We start from the raw sequence: 21711 nt of genomic DNA on the forward strand, positions 1-21711 counted from the left end.
AAAGCCTTTGGCAGAATGAAGACCCATTTGCCTCCCATTATATGGGCCAGATTATTTTTCATAGAAATTATAATGTGGGAAGCTGGAATCAAGGCTATGATCATACCTATGCATCTCCATGGAATACCAAGGCTGCCTCTGAACCAGAATGAAGCCCACAATGTGCATGGCCAGGCTCAGAAGAATGTTGAAAATCACAGAGAGCAGCAAAGGTGGGGAGATCAGTCGTCCTGCAGGTCTGAAAGGCACCAGCTTGGGATAGACACCATTCAAATTCACTACAAAATAAATTCAAGTTTTATATGTAAGAGAGCATGAAAATGTGGTATTCTTCATCAGAAGAATGATGTAACTTCTTGGACCCACACATCTGAGGAAATTGGTAAATTAAAGTACATTATAAACTGAGGGAACAAAATAATAAATGGATTCAAACTGAAGTTATATGAGGAATTCTTAAGAGAGTAGATAGTTCAATCACAAGATGCTTTTTTTATGTGTCTATTAAATGGGCAAAACCTTAAATTATAGGTGAGGGAGTATTGAAATTCACACTTTTCATATATTGATTGTGGGAATGTAAATTAACTAAAATTCTGAAGGGTAATTTGGCAATGAATATGAAGAGATTGAAAAATATTCATAACTTTTCACATTGTTATTCCACTTTGGGAAATTTATCCTATGCTAAAAAATCAGAAATATAGAAAGATGTTTATTACAGCATAATTTATAATAAATTATGGCACATCTATATATAATAAGTCACATCAGCAAAATGGCAGAGTAAACAGCTTCAAGATCCGATTCCTCCACAAAAACTTCTAAAAACAAGCAAAAACTATAAGAACCAAATTTATTCAAAGTACTGAAAGGAAACAAAAGACACCTGCAAACCAAGAATATTTTACTAGATGAACCTGTAATTCAGAAATGAAGGAGAGATGTTCTCCCAGACAAAAACTGAGAGATTGTATCACCACTAGACCTGCTCTAGAAGAAATGCTAAAGGCAGTTCTTCAAGTTGAAAAAAAGGGACACTAAATAGCAACATGAAAACATATGAAAGTATAAAACTTACTGGTAAGGTGAATATGTAGTCAAATTTAGAATGCTCTAATACTATGAGAGTGATGATTAAATCACTTTTAACAAAGTATAAGTTAAAATAGAAAAATATTAAAATAATTAGTTATGAAATTCATTAATGTTTAAACATTATAAAAAGTTGTAAATGCTGACATTAACACAAAATATAGAAAAGAAGTAAAAATATAGTTTTCATTGCAATTGAAATTAATTTATTAGTTTAATATATGGCTATATAAATACATAAAAGTTAAGATGAAGAAATTAAAGCCCCCACCAAAAACATCATAAAATCACAAAGGAACATAGCAAAAGAGGAAGAAAGAAAAAAAGACACACCAAAACAGAAAAAAAATTAAATAACATTAGCATGCACTTACATATTAATAATTTACTTTAAGCATAATAGATTAAATTCTCCAATTGAACACAGAGTGGCTTAAAATAATAAAAAAAAAAGCATCAGCTATATGTTGTCTATAAAAGGCTTATTTTAGCATTAAGAGCACATATTGGCTGAAAGTGAAGCAAATTTTGTTTATTATTTGCATGAAAAAATGTATTCCACGCAAATGGTAAACAAAATAAAGCATGGGTGGTAATAATCATATCAGATAAAATAGATTTTAAGTTAAGTATTGTCACAAGATACAAAATCAAATAATTGTATAATAGCAAAGAGATTAATTCATCAAAAGAATATAAGAATTGTAAATATATATGCACCAAATATTAAGATAATGAAATATATAAAGCAAATATAAACAGAACTGAAGAAAAACAGACAGCAAAGCAATGATAATAGGAGATGATAACTCCACATTGAACATAGGATAGATATTCCAGACAGAAAATCAAAAAATAAACAGCAGCCATGAACAAAACTATACATTTATTGAGCCTAACAGACATATACAGAACATTTCATTCAACAGTAGCAGAAAATACACTTCCCAAGTGCATGCAGACCACTTTCCAGGACAGATCAAATATTAGGCCACAAAATAAGTTTTATAAAATATAAGAAGATAAATTTACACACCATATCTTTTTCATTCACAATGTTATGAAACCAGAAAACATTAACAGGAGAAAAATAGAAAAATTATAAATATGTGGAATTTAAATTATATACTCTTGAACAACCAATGATAAAAAAAAATTTATCACAACTCTGAAAAACAAATATTTACAGCATCCAAACAAATGCTGAATGAAGAAAAAGGGAACTTAAAAATGGAAGGTTGGTTTTGTGCATTTTTACGTGCCCTTATCTCATTCCCTCCTCACCTCAGTGACAGTCGTAAAGACACATTCCCAGTGGGGAACACTGGTCCCTGGTTACAGAGGGGAAGAGCAGATTTTATCCACAAATTATTCTGTATGTATGTTCTAACTTGTTCACCTACAAAACTTATTTGGGGTAGAAAAGCAGCATATCTTGCTCAAAAGCATTGTAGGGCTAACAAACTATCTGCAATCACCTGGGGGTAAAAGATTATAGCTGATTCAAAAAATAACAGCCTAAAGCCTGGAAAGAAAAGCTTAAAATTTTTTCTTTTGGAAATTATGGTGTTCACAATCACCTGTGTATAATGGAGAATGTAGAAAGCCGTATACATGCCCAGGGCAAGATGGATGCTCAGAAAAGACCAGAAAATCCCTATGCTTTCATCTCTGGATGGCCTCTAGACTCAGCACAAGCCTGGCTAAGTGTCGAAGTGCCCCAGCATAGAACTCATCTGCAAAGATTAAAAGAGGTATTCTTTTGTTTATATTTTTATCTATTTTTTTCTCATTTTAATTTTTTTATTTCAAATTTATTTTTTTAATTTTTATTTTTTAATTTTTAAATTTTTTTAATGGTGACATTGGTTAGCGGAATCCAATAAGTTTCAGCTGTACATTTTAACAGTAAAGCCTATATATGTGTATGTGTGTGTGTGTGTGTATATATATATATTTACACGGTGTGTTCACCTCTCATAGTTAGATTTCTTTCCATCACCACATATTTGACCCCCTTTACCCCATCTACCTTCCCCTTCCCCCATCCCCGCTACCCTCTGGTAACCACTAGTCTATAGCCCATGTCCATGTGCCTCTGTTTTTTTGTAGCTTTTAGGTTTATATCCCACATATAAGTGAAATCATGTGATTTTCAACTTTTGCTGTCTGGCTTATTTCGCTGTTCATATTTTTAAACTCATGGAGATCAAGGAAATCTCTATTGAAACACTAACTAAACAGTGACCACACATGACAAGTGATATGGTCTTTACAAAAATAGTTTAGGAAAGTCACTGAGCAAATGGACTACTACAGCCTTCAGAAAACAGCAAGACATAAAACAAAAAGCCCTAGAGAAAGGAGAGAAGCTGATTCTCAGAGTTAAGACATTATAAAATTCAATGAAAAAAAACGAATGGATAAAAATTTTCTCTAAGGAAGCCCAGACATTGGACTTACTGAACATAGACTTTAAAAGTATCTGAAATATGCTCAAAGAACTGAATTAAATCAGGAAAATAATGCATGGACAAAATGAGAATGTCAATAGATGGAAATTATAAAAAAAGAAGCCAAAAGAAATTCTTTTTAAAGAATCTTTTTTATAATTTCCATTTTTTTATTGACATTCTCATTTTGTCTAGTTAAGGTAACTATTTGAACAAATATAAAAATATGTATTATTTCAATTTAGTTTTTAATTCCACTTATTCCAACAGATTTTAAAAGATAAATGTATTTAAAAAGTATATACCTAGATTATTAGACACATAATCGATAAAAATATAATTTGTGACAACATAAAAGAGGGAGACAGAGCTATAAAATAGTAGAGTTTTGGCATGCTATTGAAAGTAAGGTATCAATTGAAACTAAATTTTTATAAATTTGGGATGTTACATGTAATCCCCATGATTATATACTTTATAATGAAAAACCTATAGCTAACCTTATACTTGAGGTGAAAGACTGAAAGCTTTCCCACTATAATCAGGAAAAAGAAAAGCATGCCCACTTTCACCACTGTTGTTTAACATTGGACTGGAAGTTCTATCCAGAGCAATCAGAGAAAAAATAAAAGTCATCCAAATTGGAAGGAAAAAGTAAAGCTATCTCTATTCACAAGTGACAGGATTCTGTATATTGGAAATCTCAAAGAATCCACAAGAAAGCTACTAGAGTTAATAAACAAATTCAGCTATGTTGTAGAGTATAAGACCAACACATAAAAATTACTCGTGTTTCTATACATTTGCAATGAACAATTTAGAAAGGAAATTAAGAAAACAATTCCATTTCAATAGCACCCAAAAGAATATAATACCTAGAAATAAATTTAACCAAAGAGAAGAAAGACTTGTACACTGAAAACTATAAAATTTTGCTGAAAGAAATTTAAAAATACATAAATATATTGAAATATATTTAATGTTTATGGATTGGAAGACTAAATATTGTTAACATGTCAGTACTACCCAAAGTGGTCTACAGATTCAATGCAATTCCTATCAAAATTCAAATGGCTTTTTTTTCTGAATGGGAAAGCTGACCCTCAAATTCATGTGGAATTGTAAAGAGCCCTAAAGAGTCAAACAAGTCTTGAAAAAGAAGAATAATGTTTGAAGACTTACACATCCTGATTTCAAACTTACTATAAAAACAATAATTAAAAGTGTGCTGCTGGAACAAGAATAGACATAGACCAGTGAGGATCTAAAATTAAACTCATACGTCTATGGCCAATTAATTTTCAACATGCCTGTCAAGTCTATTCAGTAGGGGAAAGAACAGTCTCTTTAACAAATGATGCTGGAACAACTGAATTTCTACATGGAAAAAAAATGAAGTTGAACACCAACCTCGTACCATATACAGCAAATGGATCCATGACCTAAATTAAGAGTTAAACACCATAAATTTTTAGAAGAAAACATAGAATAGATCTTTATGACCTTGGATTTGGCAATGGATTCTTAGATATGACACCAAAACCTTGAGCGATAAAAGAAAAATAAATAAATAAATTGGACTTAATCAAAATTAAAAACTTTTGTAAAACAAAGGGCATTATCAAGAAAGTGAAAAGACAGCATATAGAATGGGAGAAAATACAATCACATACCTGTGAAGGTTTTATATATGAAGAACTCAAGAACTAAAATATTAAAATTCAGTTAAGAAATGGGCAAATAACTTGAATAAGGATTTCTCTGAACAAGACAAACAAATAGGCAATAAGCACATGAAAATATACTCGACATTGTTAGTCACTAGGTAAATGAATAGCAAAACCACAGTAAGACATCACCCCATACCTTTTAGAATAACTAAAGAAATTTTTTAAATTTAAATAACAAGTATTGATAAGATTGAGAAGTTGAAACTCTCATACATTGCTGGTGAGAATGTAAAATGATGCAGTCGCTATGAAAATAATTTGATAGCTTCTCAAAAAAGTTAAATATATGAGTACCATACAACCCAGCAATTCTACACCTATACCAAAAGAATTAAAAACAGGGACTCGAACAGATATTTAATGCAAATATACATTACAGCATTATTCACAACAGCCAAAAAGTGGAAGCAACCAAAGTTCATCAACAGATAAATGGATAAAAAGAATGTGGCATGCACATATTTATGAAATATTATTCAGCCATAAAAAGGCAATGAAGTTCTGATACATGCTATGACATAGATGAACTTTGAAAACATTATGCTAATTGAAATAAACCAGGCACAAAGGCACAAATATTGTATTATTTGACTTACTGAAATATGCCCATTATTCAAAATATTTTGAATGGACAAATTTATAGAGACAAAAAGTACATTAGAGGTTACCAGAGGCTAGAGGAAAGGCAATAGGGAGTTATTTTTTAATGAGTACAAAGTTTCTGTTTGGGGTGATGAAAAAATTTTGGAACCATATAGTGGTGATGGTTACACAACATTGTTAATATAATTAATGCCTCTAAACAACACACTTAAAAATGGTAAAAATGGCAAATTTTATAATACATATTTTTCACCACAGTATAAAAAAGAATTAAAATATTTAATAACAAATATTAGTTATAAAGTTAAATTAAAAAAAAACAGGATACAGAGAACACAATTCAAATTTCTTCATTTATATAAATAAAAAAGACTGGAAAGAAATGCATCAAAATACTTAAGTTGGTTAGCTCTGGATAGTAGGATAAAGATGTTTTTTTCTTTGTTTTATCTTCTTTTCACAGTGAATATATGTTAATCAATTATGAAAATAGAAAAGAGCCAAGTTATTTTTGCAAAAAAAATAGAGAAAGCCCTGGAGATGCTTATTATATAGAAGAGAATAATCACAGGAAAAAAATGAGAACTGTTTTCAAATATCTGAAGGACTGCTCTGGTAAGAAAAATCAGACCGTTCTGTGATACCCCAAATGGCAGAACTGTGATGGGTAAAAGTCTCAGAGAAATAGATTTGGCTTTGATGTAAAAGAGAATTCTGTTAACAATAAGGACTGTCCCAGGGTGTTTTTTTCAATAGATTTAACACATATTTAATGAACTTCTTTGATATGTCAGGTACTGTTAGAAGTATTGGGAATATAGCAGTCATCAAGACAGAAGAGAGGCCCGCCACTCTCATGGAGAACACAACCTGAGCGAGAGGATGCAGGCAAAAGCAAATGAAAACATAGATAAATATCATAATTCCAGATTGTGAAAAGTACTGTGAAAAAAATAAAGCAGAATTTTGTGACAGAGAATAATTGGCTTAGTCATTATTTAAAGTGACCTTTCTGAGGTGGTGAGCTTAGATCTGAATAATAAGAAAAAGTAAAGTCATACGAAGATTTAAAAGGAGAGTATTTTAGCCAAAGGAAATAGCAAAATTAAAGGTGCTGAGGAGACCACAAGCTTGGCAATGCTCAAGAGACAGAAAAACTGGGGTGCCTGGAAGAGTAAATGAGTAGCAATGTGGTTAGAGGTGAAGCTGGAAAATTAGGCAGAAACAAATCATGTAGAGTTTTGGATTTAGTGGTAATGGGAAGCCACTGGAACATTTTAAGCCAGACTATAACAATAAAATTTAAATTTTAAAAATAGCATTCTTATCACTGGTTGAAAAGTAAAAGTAGAAGCAAGATCAGTTGTAAGGTTATTGCAGTAATCCAAAGAAGAAGTGACATTGCTTTGTGACAGTGGCTATAGTAGAGATGGAGAGAAGAGATGCAGGATATGTTTTGGAAGTAGAGCCAATAGGAATTTCATATGTACTGGATGTGAAGGGTAAAGAAAAGAGAGAAATTAAGGATGTCTTCAGGTCTTTGAACAACTAGGTAGACAGTGATGTTATTTTAAGAAATTTTGTTTTCATTTTGTTTTTTTTTACTGACATATTCCAAGTGCCAATCAATTAATTTTGACCAAGAACTGCAAAGCAAATAATACCTTTATTTGGGGCCTTAGGAATTACATTTTAGGACATATAGATTTGGATAGAAATCTAACTGTGTTCCAAGGGGAAAAGAAAGAGACAGAGTTTATAAAGACAGAAAAAGAAGAGCTCTCAGAGGGGTTACACAAGTTATTTTGAAGGAGCTATGATTGGTGCTGGCAAGCTGACTTACACTGTGCCATACTTGATTAATTGCTTATGCCTGTTGCTAGCAAAGATTTTATTTCTTAATAGGGAGTTCAATGATGCGAAGCCAGTTCAGGATATAGCCATCTATGGTTTAGCACACTTCTCACCAGGAGAGGGGTGAGTTAGCTTAGCTTCCCAGAGGCCTCCGAGCTCCATTTACATTGCTCTCTTGACAATATTAACTTCATTTTGTTGTTTTTCTTTCACTCCTATACAGCAAGTAGTACAAACTAGACACTAAGTAAATATTTAATGACTTTGTTGAATATCAGATCTGGTATAATAAAGAGTTTCTTTTGGGCATGTAAAGTCTGCATCCTGTTAAACATCCAATATCAGATGCGGAGTAGCTGTATTTCCAGAGCTCAGGATAGACATCAAGGTAAGAGATACAAATTTGGGATTCATCAGCATGTAGATGACATTAAAGTTATACGATTGATTAAAATCACTTAAGGTAAAGGAGCAGAGGCCATCAAAAGAGATGGAGAACTTGTATTCATGAAAGTGATAGATAATATGGGGGTGTGTGGTATCACAAAACACAAGAGAAGAAACCTTTTGAGGAGAGATAATGCTGTTGAGAGATTCAAGGACAATGAGGAAAGAGAAGTGGCCGTTGCTATCAATGGAAGTCACTCATGGACTTGACAGGAGCAGCATCGGGGTGGTGGCAGCTGGAGCATAGATAGTATTTGCTTGCCTTGAGCTCATTCTTCAAAAACAGAGCTTTTGAACAAGTTTTAAAAACGATAAGTTGACATAATGGCTGTTAAGATTATGAAGAGAAGATATAAGAAGAAATAGTGTGAAAGCAAGACCATGAGGCATATAGAAGGGGCAGTCTAAGACTGGTACTTTTTCATGTGTCAGTAATGTGTATCTTCCTTCAGTGGTGGCTAGAGCTGTCTCACACTGGCTCTCCAGAGCCAAACGCTGCTAAATTTGCAAGCCAATTATTAAACACAGCCATTGTTAAAAGTAAATTATATAAACTTACAATTAAATATGGTAAAAACAAAGATAATGAATACTTAAAACTGATAATTTCTTAATTATTTTAATATAGTTTAGTATTATTTCTGTATTTGAAGTTCATAATGGAAATTAAACTCAAAAGTGTGTCATGTCTGTAGCCATTACATCATGAACAATTTTTTTTTTACCAAAAAATATTTTTCCAGCATTTGAAAACTATCATCCAATTCAGCAAAAAAGTTGCTCACACCACTAATGAATGGTGAAGTTTCAACATAGATCTTTGTTGTTTTGCTCATTCAGGTAAAGAAAAATGTCAACAAAAGTTCACATTGAAACTAATTCAGTCATCAATAGCAACCATAAATTGACTATGGATACAAAACTCAGTGAAAGTATTCTGTAAGAATCAAAATTAGCTAAATGGAATTGGCAAGGAAGGGTACTGTATATTTTATTATTATTTGAAAATTGCTCACTACACATTTTTCTTTTCAATAGTTAATAATAAACTTATGTGCATATATGTGCAAACATATTTTTTTTTTTTGGAAAATGAGTTGTTAAACATACCACTGCCTACCCCTAACCCCCAGTTCAGGCCCAATATCTGAATTCAAGCCCTTGAATGTTAGGATCTGGCTGATTGGAATGAAACAATAGAATTAGAGATGGACAGTGGAGAAAGTAGTTATACACAACCGTTTGGGATATTTGAGAATAGGAAGGATGGCAGCTAGTGGTGGATTTTGGTAAAGGAAAAGCTTTTAAAGAAAGAAAATATGAAAATATATTTATATGCTGGTGGGCATGATTCAGTAGACCAGAGAAAAGTTCACAATGATGGAAGAAGGGATTTTTATAGCAACGAAGTCCTTGAGAAGGTAAGAGGAGACAAGATTAAAAGTACAAGTGGAGCTGTTAGCATTTATATGTAATGGAGAGGAAAGCATAGAATATAGTAAAGATAATGATTAATGGGTGAGGTGGAGAGGGAAAAAAATCCCATAGCAAAGCAACTAGGGAGTCAGTTCATATATTAGGGGGCAGCAGGGGGTGAGTAGTATAATTGTAAAATGACCTTTAATCTTTGCTCTAAATCCTGAGAGGCTAGGATTTGGAAATCAGAAACATAAAAGCCATTTAGCTTCTATAAATTGGGCACATTTCAACCACAACTATACCTAAAAGCACACTGAAGTCAGCGTTCCCTATTTTCAAGGTGCTTTTTTCATTTGAAATGTTTAGTGACCCTTTATGGAAGCACTGTATTTTATGGAAGACAGCAAAACAACTAGCCAGCTTTTCCTTTGCTAACGATTTCTTTCAACACTCAAAAATGAGGATCTATTTCTTTTTCCCTTTCTGTATACATCACTGGGAATAAGTCACATGATGCTTCTGCTGCAGCTGCTGTCCTTCTTTTTATGGTAGACCAAGCCCTCTGTGACAGAAAGAGGCAATCTGAGGGGTGAACTTCTGGGAAGAAAGTTTTAAAAATGGCTTACTTGTTATACCAATGAGAGTTGTAATGGCCAGATCCTGGAACAGAAACTGATAATTTGATAGGCTGTTGGTCTCCTGAAAATAAAAAGAAAAGTGGCTCAAAAAACTTATGACCTTCTGGATGAAATTTGACGTCAAATGAATTCATTTTCTCTCCATAACGTAGAAATGTCAAGTAAATTACCAAAGAGATGGTGTGGTCAGGGTCCTGTTGGTGTTGGTTGGAGTGACAAAGTCAAGGCTGTGAAATCCTGTTTAACCAGGATGGTCACCAATATGTGTTTTCTGGGCTGGGTCCTTTGTGAATCACTATCACCCCTCACTGAGGGAAACATCTCACACTACTAGATTCATCTCTGCTCTCTTTTCTACTTGTTAGCAGAAAAGTTGAGATTTGTTCTGGCACAGTAACACAGTGCATTTCTAATAGTAACAAGTGACAAATGTGTGGTGATCTTCTCTATATTTTACTGATGAAAAATGACAATAATTGAACTAACCGTTTGCATTCTTGGGTATTGTTAGAAAATCCTGATACAGCACCTTGATATTCTTGAGGAAAAAATGTTTAGGTCTTATTGGTTTTAAGTAACTTATTTTCTTGTCCCCAACTCCTTGGAGAAAGGAGATAATGATGACACATGTTTAACTGTACTTTTGAGCAAGCGTTATTGTGACTCTAAAATAGGGCCAAATTTTTATCAATAGCCTCTTCTTCTCCAGTTCATTCACTGGTGAGTGGGAAAGGACATAGATTATCTGAAAATAACAGAACTAAACTTTCAGCCCAGGAGCAAGGGAGCAAGACATAGAGATGAATCTAGATATCTCCAGCACAAATGGAATTTCCTTTCTCAGTGTTAGCTAACAGAAAAATCCCACACATGTTGAGTCCACATGCAGTAGTCATGTATTTTCTCTTTTTATGTTTCAAATAGGAAAAGCCATCACAAGACCTATGTATATTTGTGGTATGACATGCCAACTTTTAAATCTCTATCTATATTTAGGAATCAGTGATATGCTGGCTTGTACTAGCTCATGAAAGTCCACTGTTAGATTTTTAGGAATTTTGTAAACTGATTGTTAAACAGAGCCAATATAAAAACTTAAATACTCAAACCTTAGCACTTCCTAATCATTTTCCTACATTTTACTATAATCCATGCTTCTGAGGTTATTTGCCTATTTTGTGTCTATATGGTGCAAATACTACAGAATGATAGGCTACAGTATATCTCTCCCCACTACACATGTTCAGTGACATCAGGTAGATAACTTGAAACCAGCTTAGTGTTTTTACACCACTGAAATTGGCAAACATTAATAATCAGGGCTTGTTTTTCCACGGAGAGCCAATTATGAAACATTTACCAGCACCCCAATGAGAAACTCATCTTTAATGAATGTAAGCTAGGGAAGAGCCACCCTGGAATTGGGAAGAAAGGGACCTGGTCCAAAGAGGTGAAAGCAACAATGAGAGAGAAATTCATTTGTTCCATTCTGATTCTCATCTACCACTAGACAGCTTCTCTGTCAGAGTCAGAGAATTGACATAAACAACTTTTCCTGTGTACATTTGTCTATGTCTGACTTATTTTCAAAAACTTGAAAGAAAATTTTAGAGGCGCTATTGGTGCTCAAATATCCATCCTATTTGCACTTTAAGAGGCATTTCAAGTTGAGCGAGCACCATCCCTTGTTTCAGTTCTCACTAACCAAGAGGCTAGGTCCCAAGTCATACCCAGTAGAGCAGCAGAACACCAACATACTGAATCATGCTGTACAAAGCCATGTACTTGAACATGCAGAATGAGGTGACTAGTGCTGCACGTCCTTCCCTGTGTGAGAAAAGAAAGGGAAAAGTAATGAAATGAAAGTAATGGAAAGAAATGAGGTCAGTTATTCTGTGCTATTCAGTTGAACTCAGGAGAAAAGATCAAAAGCCTGATTATTCGATTGTTTGCCTGATGGACTGGACAGCCTTGAACCAGTGGGAGCTGACTGTCAGCATGCTAAATGACTATATTTTCAAGAAAGGCCAATTCCAGTCCAAAGTCCAAAGGCTTTGATCCAGTCATGGAGTCAGATTTAGAGTTAGTCTTGGACTTTCTACAGGCATTATTTCAGCTCAGAGTCAGGGGACCTGGCACCAGATCTCATATCTACTCACTAATGTGATTTGGAAAGTCATTTTCCTTCTCTTGGTCACAGTTTTTTTTTTTATCTGTGAACTGAGGAATTTAATAAATAAGATTGCAGGTTTGGGGACAATTTTGATGCAGGGGCTTGAGGAATCAGGCAAACATTTTATTCAAATTTTCATTTGGCCATCCCAACTTTTTCTAAAAGTAGACTAAAATTATATGCACACTCAAATTTGTCATATGTCAAATTTATATAAACTGGAAACAATGAGCATGTTTATTTATGTTACTATTTTTTGACTTTGAGTACATAGTATATATTTAAAGGATGAAATAAATTACTGGTGAAATGCCACTTTTCTCCCTTTCTTTTTGGAAAAAATAGAGTTTAAATTTACTTCTGGTCCTAATGGTTTTCCAGGATGCCAAAGTCTGATCCTCACAGCAGGCATTTTCCTGTACTTGGCTTTGCTGCTGCCATTCACTCTGCCTAGAAGGTAGAGTCTCTTCATCCTTCACCTCCATAGAAAGGCTTCCCCATACCATCCCATTTGAGCCAGCCATTTCCCCCTCCCCAGCCACCTTATTACTTTTCACATTACCCTTAATTTATTGCCTGACTTCTTAACTGGAGAAAAACTTAACAAAATCAGGGGATGTCTGATTTACTTGCTCTGGGTCCCCAGTGCCTCCCACTGCTTCTGGCACTACATGCCTACATTATAAATATTTGTAGAATCAATGAATAAATTTAAAAAAAAAACATTGGGAAGAGCTAGCAAAATCATTATTTTAATGTGGTAGAAAGAGTATGATACTTGTAGATAAAACACATTTATACAAGATTAATTCTAATAAAATCTCCAATCCTATATGGTTGTGTGAGCTTGGGCATATCGGTTTAAGTTCTCTGAGCCTCAATTTCTTTATTTATAAAAGAAATAGTGACCATTCCTACATCTCCAGGCTTTTCGAAATATAAAATACTAAGCATTAAAGCGCTTTATAAACGGTAACTACATACTAGTTATAATAACCGAAAGCAGCCACGATGCTAACTATCTCTATCATTTAAATAAAAGGCAGCAGAAGTAAACATTCAGGAATGGGACTGGGGTAATAAAGCACCATGGGAAATTATAGTTGGAGCAGCAGAGATAAATAAATATTTTGAAAACTAGGGATGGGTAGGATTTTGCAAGGAAGCATAAATAGGCAAGAGGAGAGGAAGACAAATGGAAAAAAGAAAGTTTCTCTTAATCCTCCATTATAAAGTGTCTAAAGAGATACATTTAAAATAATAATAATAATAATAATAATAAATAGTGTGATTAACACTTTCAAAGCAGTGACAAGTTCCAAATTCTAATTTTCTAAAAATAATCTATTCTGTGATTTTCATTAGAAATGTTACTGCTCTCCCAGGGTTATTTTTAACTCCTGGTAAGTCCACTTGGGAGTAGAATGTCTGTGTTCTCCCAAAAAGCACCCTTCCCACCCAAGGACACAAAGTTTTCCTGGTCTTTGCCTGGCAGAACAATGAGATCTGCACCTAAAAGTCAGGAGAGATTAAAACAATGCTGGAAAGTGCCTACTTACTTGATAAGGTGAGGTACACACTCAATATTTGGAGTTTTGGAAGTGAAAGGTGAGGCCACAGATGCCTCCTGCTCTGATAAAGAGATGCCCACGTGAGCCATTTTCAAAGCCTAAAAACAAAGAGTCAACTTACTGTCTATGCACACTTACATACATCTCTTCTGAGGCCTCATAAGAAAGGCCAGTGAAGGGATCACAAGGTGGCTTACAGGCCCAACCACTAGCTGGGAGATGACCAGATTTTACTCTGCCTGCCTCATAAGAAAGAGAAAGTACTGGGATACCTAGCCAAGAAGTGGGGACTTCAGAACCAAATTCTACCCCATTTGGGCTATAGTGACCACTGAGTCATTGTGTAGCTTTGGTCAAAACCCTCCCAAACCCTCAGCATTAGTTTCTCCATCAAGAGGAATGCAGATGGTGTATATTCCAGGAGATACTATCTCTACAGGGCTCCAGGCAAGTACAATTGGGTGTGAGATTTTGGTCCCACACACTGACAACTACTTACCCCACAGTCATTGGCTCCATCACCGCACATACCTACAAAGTAACTAAAGGGGAACCAAGTCAATTATAGAGGAAATCAAAGTAATCTTACCTGAAAATTTCTCTAATTAAAAAGATAAAATGAGCTTCAAATTTAGGGAGTTTCCCTAACAGTCTGGTTTGACTAAAAAGTAAAGTTTGACTCAGCATTTCCTATAATGGAATAAGAAATCCAGGATATCATTCCTAGCTCCAAGTGTTTCGGGGAGACCCTGCACCTCGCTGTTTACAAAGCAGCTTTGGTAGCTGTAAATGGGATGTTCACAATTTTATGATGAGAAAGCATGCCATAGTAGAGAGGGAACAGGATTAAAACCGAAGATCTATATCTTTGACTTGATCGGTTTACTATTTTAACTATCGCTTTTATCCCCTACCAAGTTCTATGAGTAGTCAGTGAGGTGTTATATGGGAAAGTGACTTATAAATTTTAAAATGATAAACAAGAATTATTTGTGTTGTTAATAGTAATATGAGAGGAAATCTGCCATGTTAGCAGTCACTCAACTAAAAATGCAGTGCCAGGTCCAGACACAAGAAAGAAAATACATCTCTACTTCAGGATTGCTTTTTGAGGCTGGGTGAATACTGTTCTCTTAAATTAAATTATTGACCAAGATTATAAATAGCTGTTTTGTTTTGTTTTTTAAGGTAAGAGCACTCTGACAGCATTCACAGAATTTTCTATGCGTCTTTTACATACTGCTACATGAAGGCAACTAGTTTACTGTCTAGGTTTTCGACTATGTTGAGAAGACAGGGTTTTCTGAATTGAAAAGCTAGCCTAGTAACTGAATCAAGTGAGTAGGAGGATGGAGTAGCAATGAGTAGGATTCATATCTGTGTGATCTAGCACCGGAAGTAGAGGAAGCTTCCAGGACTCCACAGGTTCTATTAACAAAAAATAAAGGGTTCCAAATGATGGGCACTTCATTTGGACCACCCATTCTATCAGTGGAGACCCTTTGTGTTAGAAGAAACATATTTTTCTGATTTAGGATGGAGAGGATCCATTGACATAAGAAGGTCTTAATATTTTGAAGGTTATGTGAATGTCTTGTCACATGAATCTCCTTATATTATAATTGTGACAATAATTTGCAAAAATGAGTCCAAATATTCATTGTTCTTCAGGAGCTGGGCTCAAATTACCCTTCCAGGCTTATTTCTCACCATACTCTTTCATTCCCTTTATATTCTAGTTCACTGTTTCTCAGCTCTGTATGCAAAACTGACTTATGTGAGAAGCTTTGAAAAAATGCTGATGCCCAAGCCCCATGTAGCAATTGAATCAGATGCACTGGATGGCAGTGTCCTGGTATTGCTAATTTTCAAAGCTCCTGAGGTGACTGTCATGTGCAGCCAGTTTAAGAATCACTACCCTAGCCAAACACAGTGATTTCCTGAACTTCTTATACTCCTCCTGACTGCCATGCTTCCATGCACTTCCCACCACCTGAATTGGGAAAGAACCTACTCCAGTTTCTGAAATTCTTCTACCAGACTGGATTTCTGCCCAGGAGACATTCTTGCAAAGATGGTCCCATTCATCAATATCTGAAAGGAACCCCAAAGAGAATTTTTTATTATGTTAGCTGGTCATACATGAAATAATTGATAACATTCAGAACATTGGCTGGTTAATGATACCTATAAATGAGAAAAAAAATTGTTTTCTAAGTTTTTCTTTGTATTTTAAGACCAACCGTTGAGACATTGGTTATCAGATAAGTGACCAGGGAGACCAAAATCAGTAAAGATGACTACTTAATAAAAATATTTGATGAAAATGACTTATAAAAATTTAGCTCAGCTGCCATGAAAAATGTAAATCTAAAAAATTCTGAGCTTAATGGAATCTTAAACCAATAGAGTATCAGAAATTGCAAGACAACAAAAGATCAAGATCTCAAGGGAAAAAAAGGAGGCAACTGTTTCTTAGAAACTAGGAGAAAAATAGCCTAATGGTGAAATAGTGACTATTTGTGGTCTTTGACTCAACCATACCATCTGGGCTTGACCAATTGTGAAACACAGCTAATATCCCAAGTCTAATTTGGACTAGGGGATATTGATGGTTGGTGGTATAAAAACTTGAGCTCCATTCTACAGAATCTAAACTCTTTTGTGTTAGATTTGTGTGTTCCCTGCTCTTCTTGGCAGTAAATTCCACTTAGTGTTCACTCAGCCTCAAAGTCTCTATTCTTTTGTTCTTAAACAGTACCTAAGATGATGAGCACTTGAATATAAATAATTTATCTCTGGGTTACACTGGACACAATTTTTCTCTAGTTTGTTCACACACTGTATATATAACTTATCTGCCCCTAAGTACGGGTTTGTCCTTCATCAGCAAAGTTTTAAGTTTGACCTTCTTCTATATAAAAGTCCTCTATCAAAAATTTAATGGAATTCCTTTATTCTTGGCCTGCCTTCATGTATAATTGCTGGATTTCCACTATACTGTGAGTCTCCTAATCAAAGAAGTATTGTGATAGCTACCCAAATGTAATCCTTATGACTTGAGAAGTCACTAATACTTTAATCTTCTAGATGATGGAAAATTGGCTAATGAGTTTACTTATTTTAAAACTAGTAGGACATGAGACAAAGTAAACTCTGCACAAATATCTGTTTCTCTTATGATATATTCAATAGGTATATCTTAGCTATTGAAAAATTTTACTTACTGAGGATCATGTTCTATAAATGACATTGTGAGCATCTTTACTGAAAGACTGGTACCCTATTAGAACTTACTTTTGGCAGTAGGCTGCTGAAATGTTGACTTATAACCTGAAAGGATTTACCACTTAGGGCAAAATGGTAACTTTCTTCTTTGCTGTTAGAGACTTCTTCCCTAATGTTAATGTAATTGTCCTGCAAATCAAGACACAGTTATTTTAGACTTGATAGAGTGATTAGGACCACAAACGTATCTGAGAGAAGACAATGACATCAATCTGGAGCCTCTATTTAAAAGTCACAATCCAGCCCTGATTCTTCAGAGAAGCACTTTCTTTTTGCTAGATCAATCTTTGTACATCACAGCCTCTAGTGAAGAGGAGAATAACATTTACTCATGTTCTCTTCTCATCCTGATTTGATCTCAGTGAGTCCCAAAGAAGAGCACATTTCACACATTTTAAGTGTAAAATACAAAAGCATTGCAATTTAACAAATCACACCTTGAGGTGAGAACTTACAATTTTTTTTCCTTATAAAATTAATATTGTTCCACAAGGATGCAATAGAGATAGGATATTGACATGACTGGAGATAAATGAATAATTTTTTTTCCCTTCTATCCTGAATATATAGTCTGATTTCCAATTCTCAAAGCAATATCTTTCCTAGGGACTAAACCCCTTTTGAACCCAAAGCGTAGCTGGCAAGCAAGGGAAAAATGGGAAATTAGATTCACAGCCCTTCTTATTATATTCTTTCTCATACAGAGCCCACAACTTTTTTAAGTTTAAAAGAATGGATTATTTCCAGGAACCAGAAAAGCACTGTACCTTAAAGCTCAGTTAGAAAAATCTGGGAAACTGATATAATTGAGTGCTTCCCGCTGCATATGTGTAAAACATTTGGAGAAATATGTTGACCCTAGGTCACCTGTATACCTCTGCTAGTCAAAGCTGTTAAGTCGTCAACACTGTGAGACAAGTAAGATAATATAGTAGAAGGTCTGTTTTTAGATATACCTGATTTCCATATGCAATGTGTTTCTTCTCTTCTACTAATTTCCAAGATATAGATGCCGATGAGGATCCAGTGGGTTCATTCGTTTCAATGAGAATGATTTTTTGGCCTTCCGAAACCATTCCAGACTTTCTGGCCACTGTTATCGCAGTCTGAAGATTGTCACCTAGAAGAAAGGAAGAGTATCCTAAGATGAGGTTCAAGAGATAGACCAATTCATATAGGACCTAGAAAACTAGGGTAATGAATTAAGACTTTATTTAGGAGTGAAGAGAATAATATCTAAGGTCTCTCTCAGCCCTGACTCCATGGTTCTATAATCCCTTTTCTGGTTCTTGCTGTTTTTCATCTGGTTACTTTTATCAAAGACTGGAAAGGAAAAATGAAAAGGCAAAATTTAAATCTATTTCTGTCATTTGTTAACAGCTTGGTAAATGTTTAGCAAGAACCTACTGGTTTAATATAGTATCTGGTGGTTCCACTTTCAACTAAGATGAAATAAGCTTACTACAATCTCTCTCTCCCACTGACTACAATGGAAATCTTTGGATGAGATACTAAAAACAACTACCCAAGAATTTTAAAAAGTAAACATAAGCAGGCAGAATGTGGAAGAGAGTCAAATCTGGAGAAACAATCTGCAAGGAGAGATTCTCAGCTTCTTTTCTCTTTCCTCTCACATGTTTGACCTGAGGGTGAGCCCCAGTACCAGAGTTATAGTGGTTGCTAAAACTTTGAGAAATCTACTCATTCTGTCCAGAGGAACAAGGAAAAGGTGTGCCTGAAGGCCAAAGAGTTATTGGAGAAATCCTGAAAAGAAAAGAGACTAATTTAATATATAAACTGTGTAAGTCCTGGGTCCTAATTTAATATATAAACTATGTAAGTCTTGGGCCCAAGCCAGAGCTGGGTATGTGTAGAACAAATTCGAAGAAGGATAGAAAAAGCTTCAAGAAATCACCTCTATGGCCCAGAGTTTTGTTTGCTAAAACAAACAAACAAAATTTCAACATTCTAACATTAACAGGATCCAAAGTCTCATAACATCATATTCGAAATACTTAGGATACTGAACATATAAAAAAACCTGGAGAGTCTGGCCAATTTGCAAAAAAAAAAAAAAAAAAAAAATCAACAATTGTCTGTCTCAGAATGACCCAGATTTTGGAATTATCACACTATGGTTTTAAAGAAGCTATTATAAACATCCTCCATGTGATAAAGGTTAATACTCTTGAAATAAATGACAAAATAGAAGTTCTCAACGGGAAAAAAATATACTCTATACGAAAGAACCAAATGGCTACTTTAGAACTGAACAATATCAAAACTGAAATAAAAAAGATTTACTCAATGTACTCAATAGCAGAATGAAGATGACAGGAGAAAGAGCCAATGAATTTTTAGATAGATCAATAGAAATTTTATAATCTGAAGAACAGAGAGAAATTTTTAAAAATGAAATAACAGTTATTCAAAAATATGAAAAAGATTTATATTTATGTCATTAGAGTCCAAGAAAAAGAAGAGAAAGAGACTTGAACAGGAAAATATTTTCTTAAAGAAAAAATAGCAGAAAACTTCCTAAATATGATAAAAAGTGGAATTTACAGATTCAAGAAACTCAGCAAATCCCTAACAACTTAGTGAGAACCACATCCAGACACATAATCAAATTGCTGCTAAAAACCAAAAACGAAGAAAATATCTTAGAAGCAGCTAGAGAAAACAATACATTACATGTAAGAGAATAATAATGAAAATTATCACAAATTTTTCATCAAAAACTGTAGAAGAAAAATAATAATGGAATAACATCTTTAAAGTGCAAAAAGAAAAATTTTGTCAACTCAGAATCCTATAGCTAATGAAAAAATCTTTCAGGACTAAGGTAGAAATAAAGGCATTCTTAGATAAAGGGAAACAAAGATAATTTTTTTTGCCAGCAGACATTCTCAAAAAGAAATGCTAAAAGTTGTTTAGGCTAAAAGGAAACGACATCAGGGGGAAATTTAGAACATGAGGAATGAAAACATAGCAACAGAAATAATAAAGATCTGGGTAAATATAAAAGTCCATTTGTTTTTTTTTTTACTTATATTCTTTAACTCTTGATTGTTGAAAGTGAAAACTTTAACATTGTTTAGTGGGGTTTTCATTGTCATATACATGATAACTATAACTTAAAAACAGAAGGTAAGAGATGTTTATGGTTTTAAGCCTTCTTAAATTTGTAGGTATGAATATTGTAATTCTTAGAACAGCTCCTAAAATATAAATAGTATAACATCTATCTAGCTATCCCTAACATGGCTTCCCCTAGGTTTCTACTGAAATATTCATGAGGATTATCAAAAGAGTTAACTGGTGGGAAGGAGCTGCTCTACCCTGAGATTGGAAGAGTACAAGGAGTCCTGAGAGCTAAGAGACTTCCTCTACCTGCCTCAGCAGGACACCAGCAGTCAGTTTGCTTTACAACATAGGCCCATTTTGCATGTATCACCCATGAGAGTTATACTATTTAGTATATGCAGCCAAGGCCTAAACCTCAGTTATCTGACAGAGAAATAGAACAACCTATTTAAGAAACCCCAGTAGCTAGATAGGAAAAGATCAGGCAGGAAAACCAGAACACATAACTGGTAAAGTAGAGTAGCTGCTGGAGACAGATAAAACTTGCATTAAAAGGGGGAGTGGGGAGCGAGGAGGGAGGAAGGTTTTCTAGAGTCACTCCCAACCCAAAACATGTTTTAAGAACTCAATAATTTAATAGGTGATTTGAAGAAAAGAATGATCATTTTTGAAACTTGAGTTTGTGGTTTGAAAAAACTGGGTGCAAAAAAAATCTTAAAGCACAAAGTAAAGTTATAAAAATATGATGGTCACAAGAAAAAAGATAAGAAACTGCAAGGATGGATCGAGACAGCCTGTCATATGAATAATAGAAATTACAAGAGAGAAAAAGGAAAGACAGAGAACAAAGGCAATAATTAAGTGAACAATAGAAGAAAATTTTCTGAGAGGAGGAAGACAGATTAGAAGGTCTTACTACGTTCAGACCAAAATGATGAAAAAAGATAAATACATAGGCATATTCTGGTAATGTTTTTAAAATCCAAAGTTAAAGAAAAATAATTATATGCAGGAAAAAGCAAGTTATCTACAGTGGGCTTTCATCGAACGTGTAATATAGACCAAAAATCAGAAGACAAAGGAAAAACATGTACAGATTATTAAGTAAGAAGACTTTAACCCCAAATCATATACTTATTCACTTGTCAGAGCAAACAAGGATAGTCCAGTCTATGTGAGAAGTCATAGAGCATATCACCTTTCTATCCCTTTCAAGGACAATTCATGACAAGAAATTATAACCAAGCAAGGAAAGCAAAAGAACAGAAATTTCAATATGAGGAATGAAGAATTAAAGATGGAGGGTCAAGTGTGATCAACTCTTATTTCTACATAAATCTAAATGGTGAAGGA

General features: G+C 34.3%; 1 protein-coding gene across 1 annotated transcript in view; it reads right to left on the minus strand.

The window, feature by feature from the left end:
- Positions 1–21711, minus strand: part of ATP13A4 (ATPase 13A4) — a 112259-nt gene that overhangs the window by 10893 nt on the left and 79655 nt on the right. Inside the window, exons 19-26 of the mRNA XM_039850710.1 lie at positions 18228–18391; positions 17281–17400; positions 15998–16077; positions 14483–14525; positions 13972–14081; positions 11970–12066; positions 10228–10300; positions 107–278 (exon numbers count right to left, since the gene is read on the minus strand). Of these exons, the coding sequence (XP_039706644.1) occupies positions 107–278; positions 10228–10300; positions 11970–12066; positions 13972–14081; positions 14483–14525; positions 15998–16077; positions 17281–17400; positions 18228–18391 (859 nt within the window). The remainder of the gene's footprint in view (positions 1–106; positions 279–10227; positions 10301–11969; positions 12067–13971; positions 14082–14482; positions 14526–15997; positions 16078–17280; positions 17401–18227; positions 18392–21711) is intronic.

Source organism: Pteropus medius, unplaced genomic scaffold (assembly GCF_902729225.1).
Source record: "Pteropus medius unplaced genomic scaffold, Ma_sr-lr_union100, whole genome shotgun sequence".
In the NCBI taxonomy this organism is placed as follows: Eukaryota; Metazoa; Chordata; class Mammalia; order Chiroptera; family Pteropodidae; genus Pteropus; species Pteropus medius.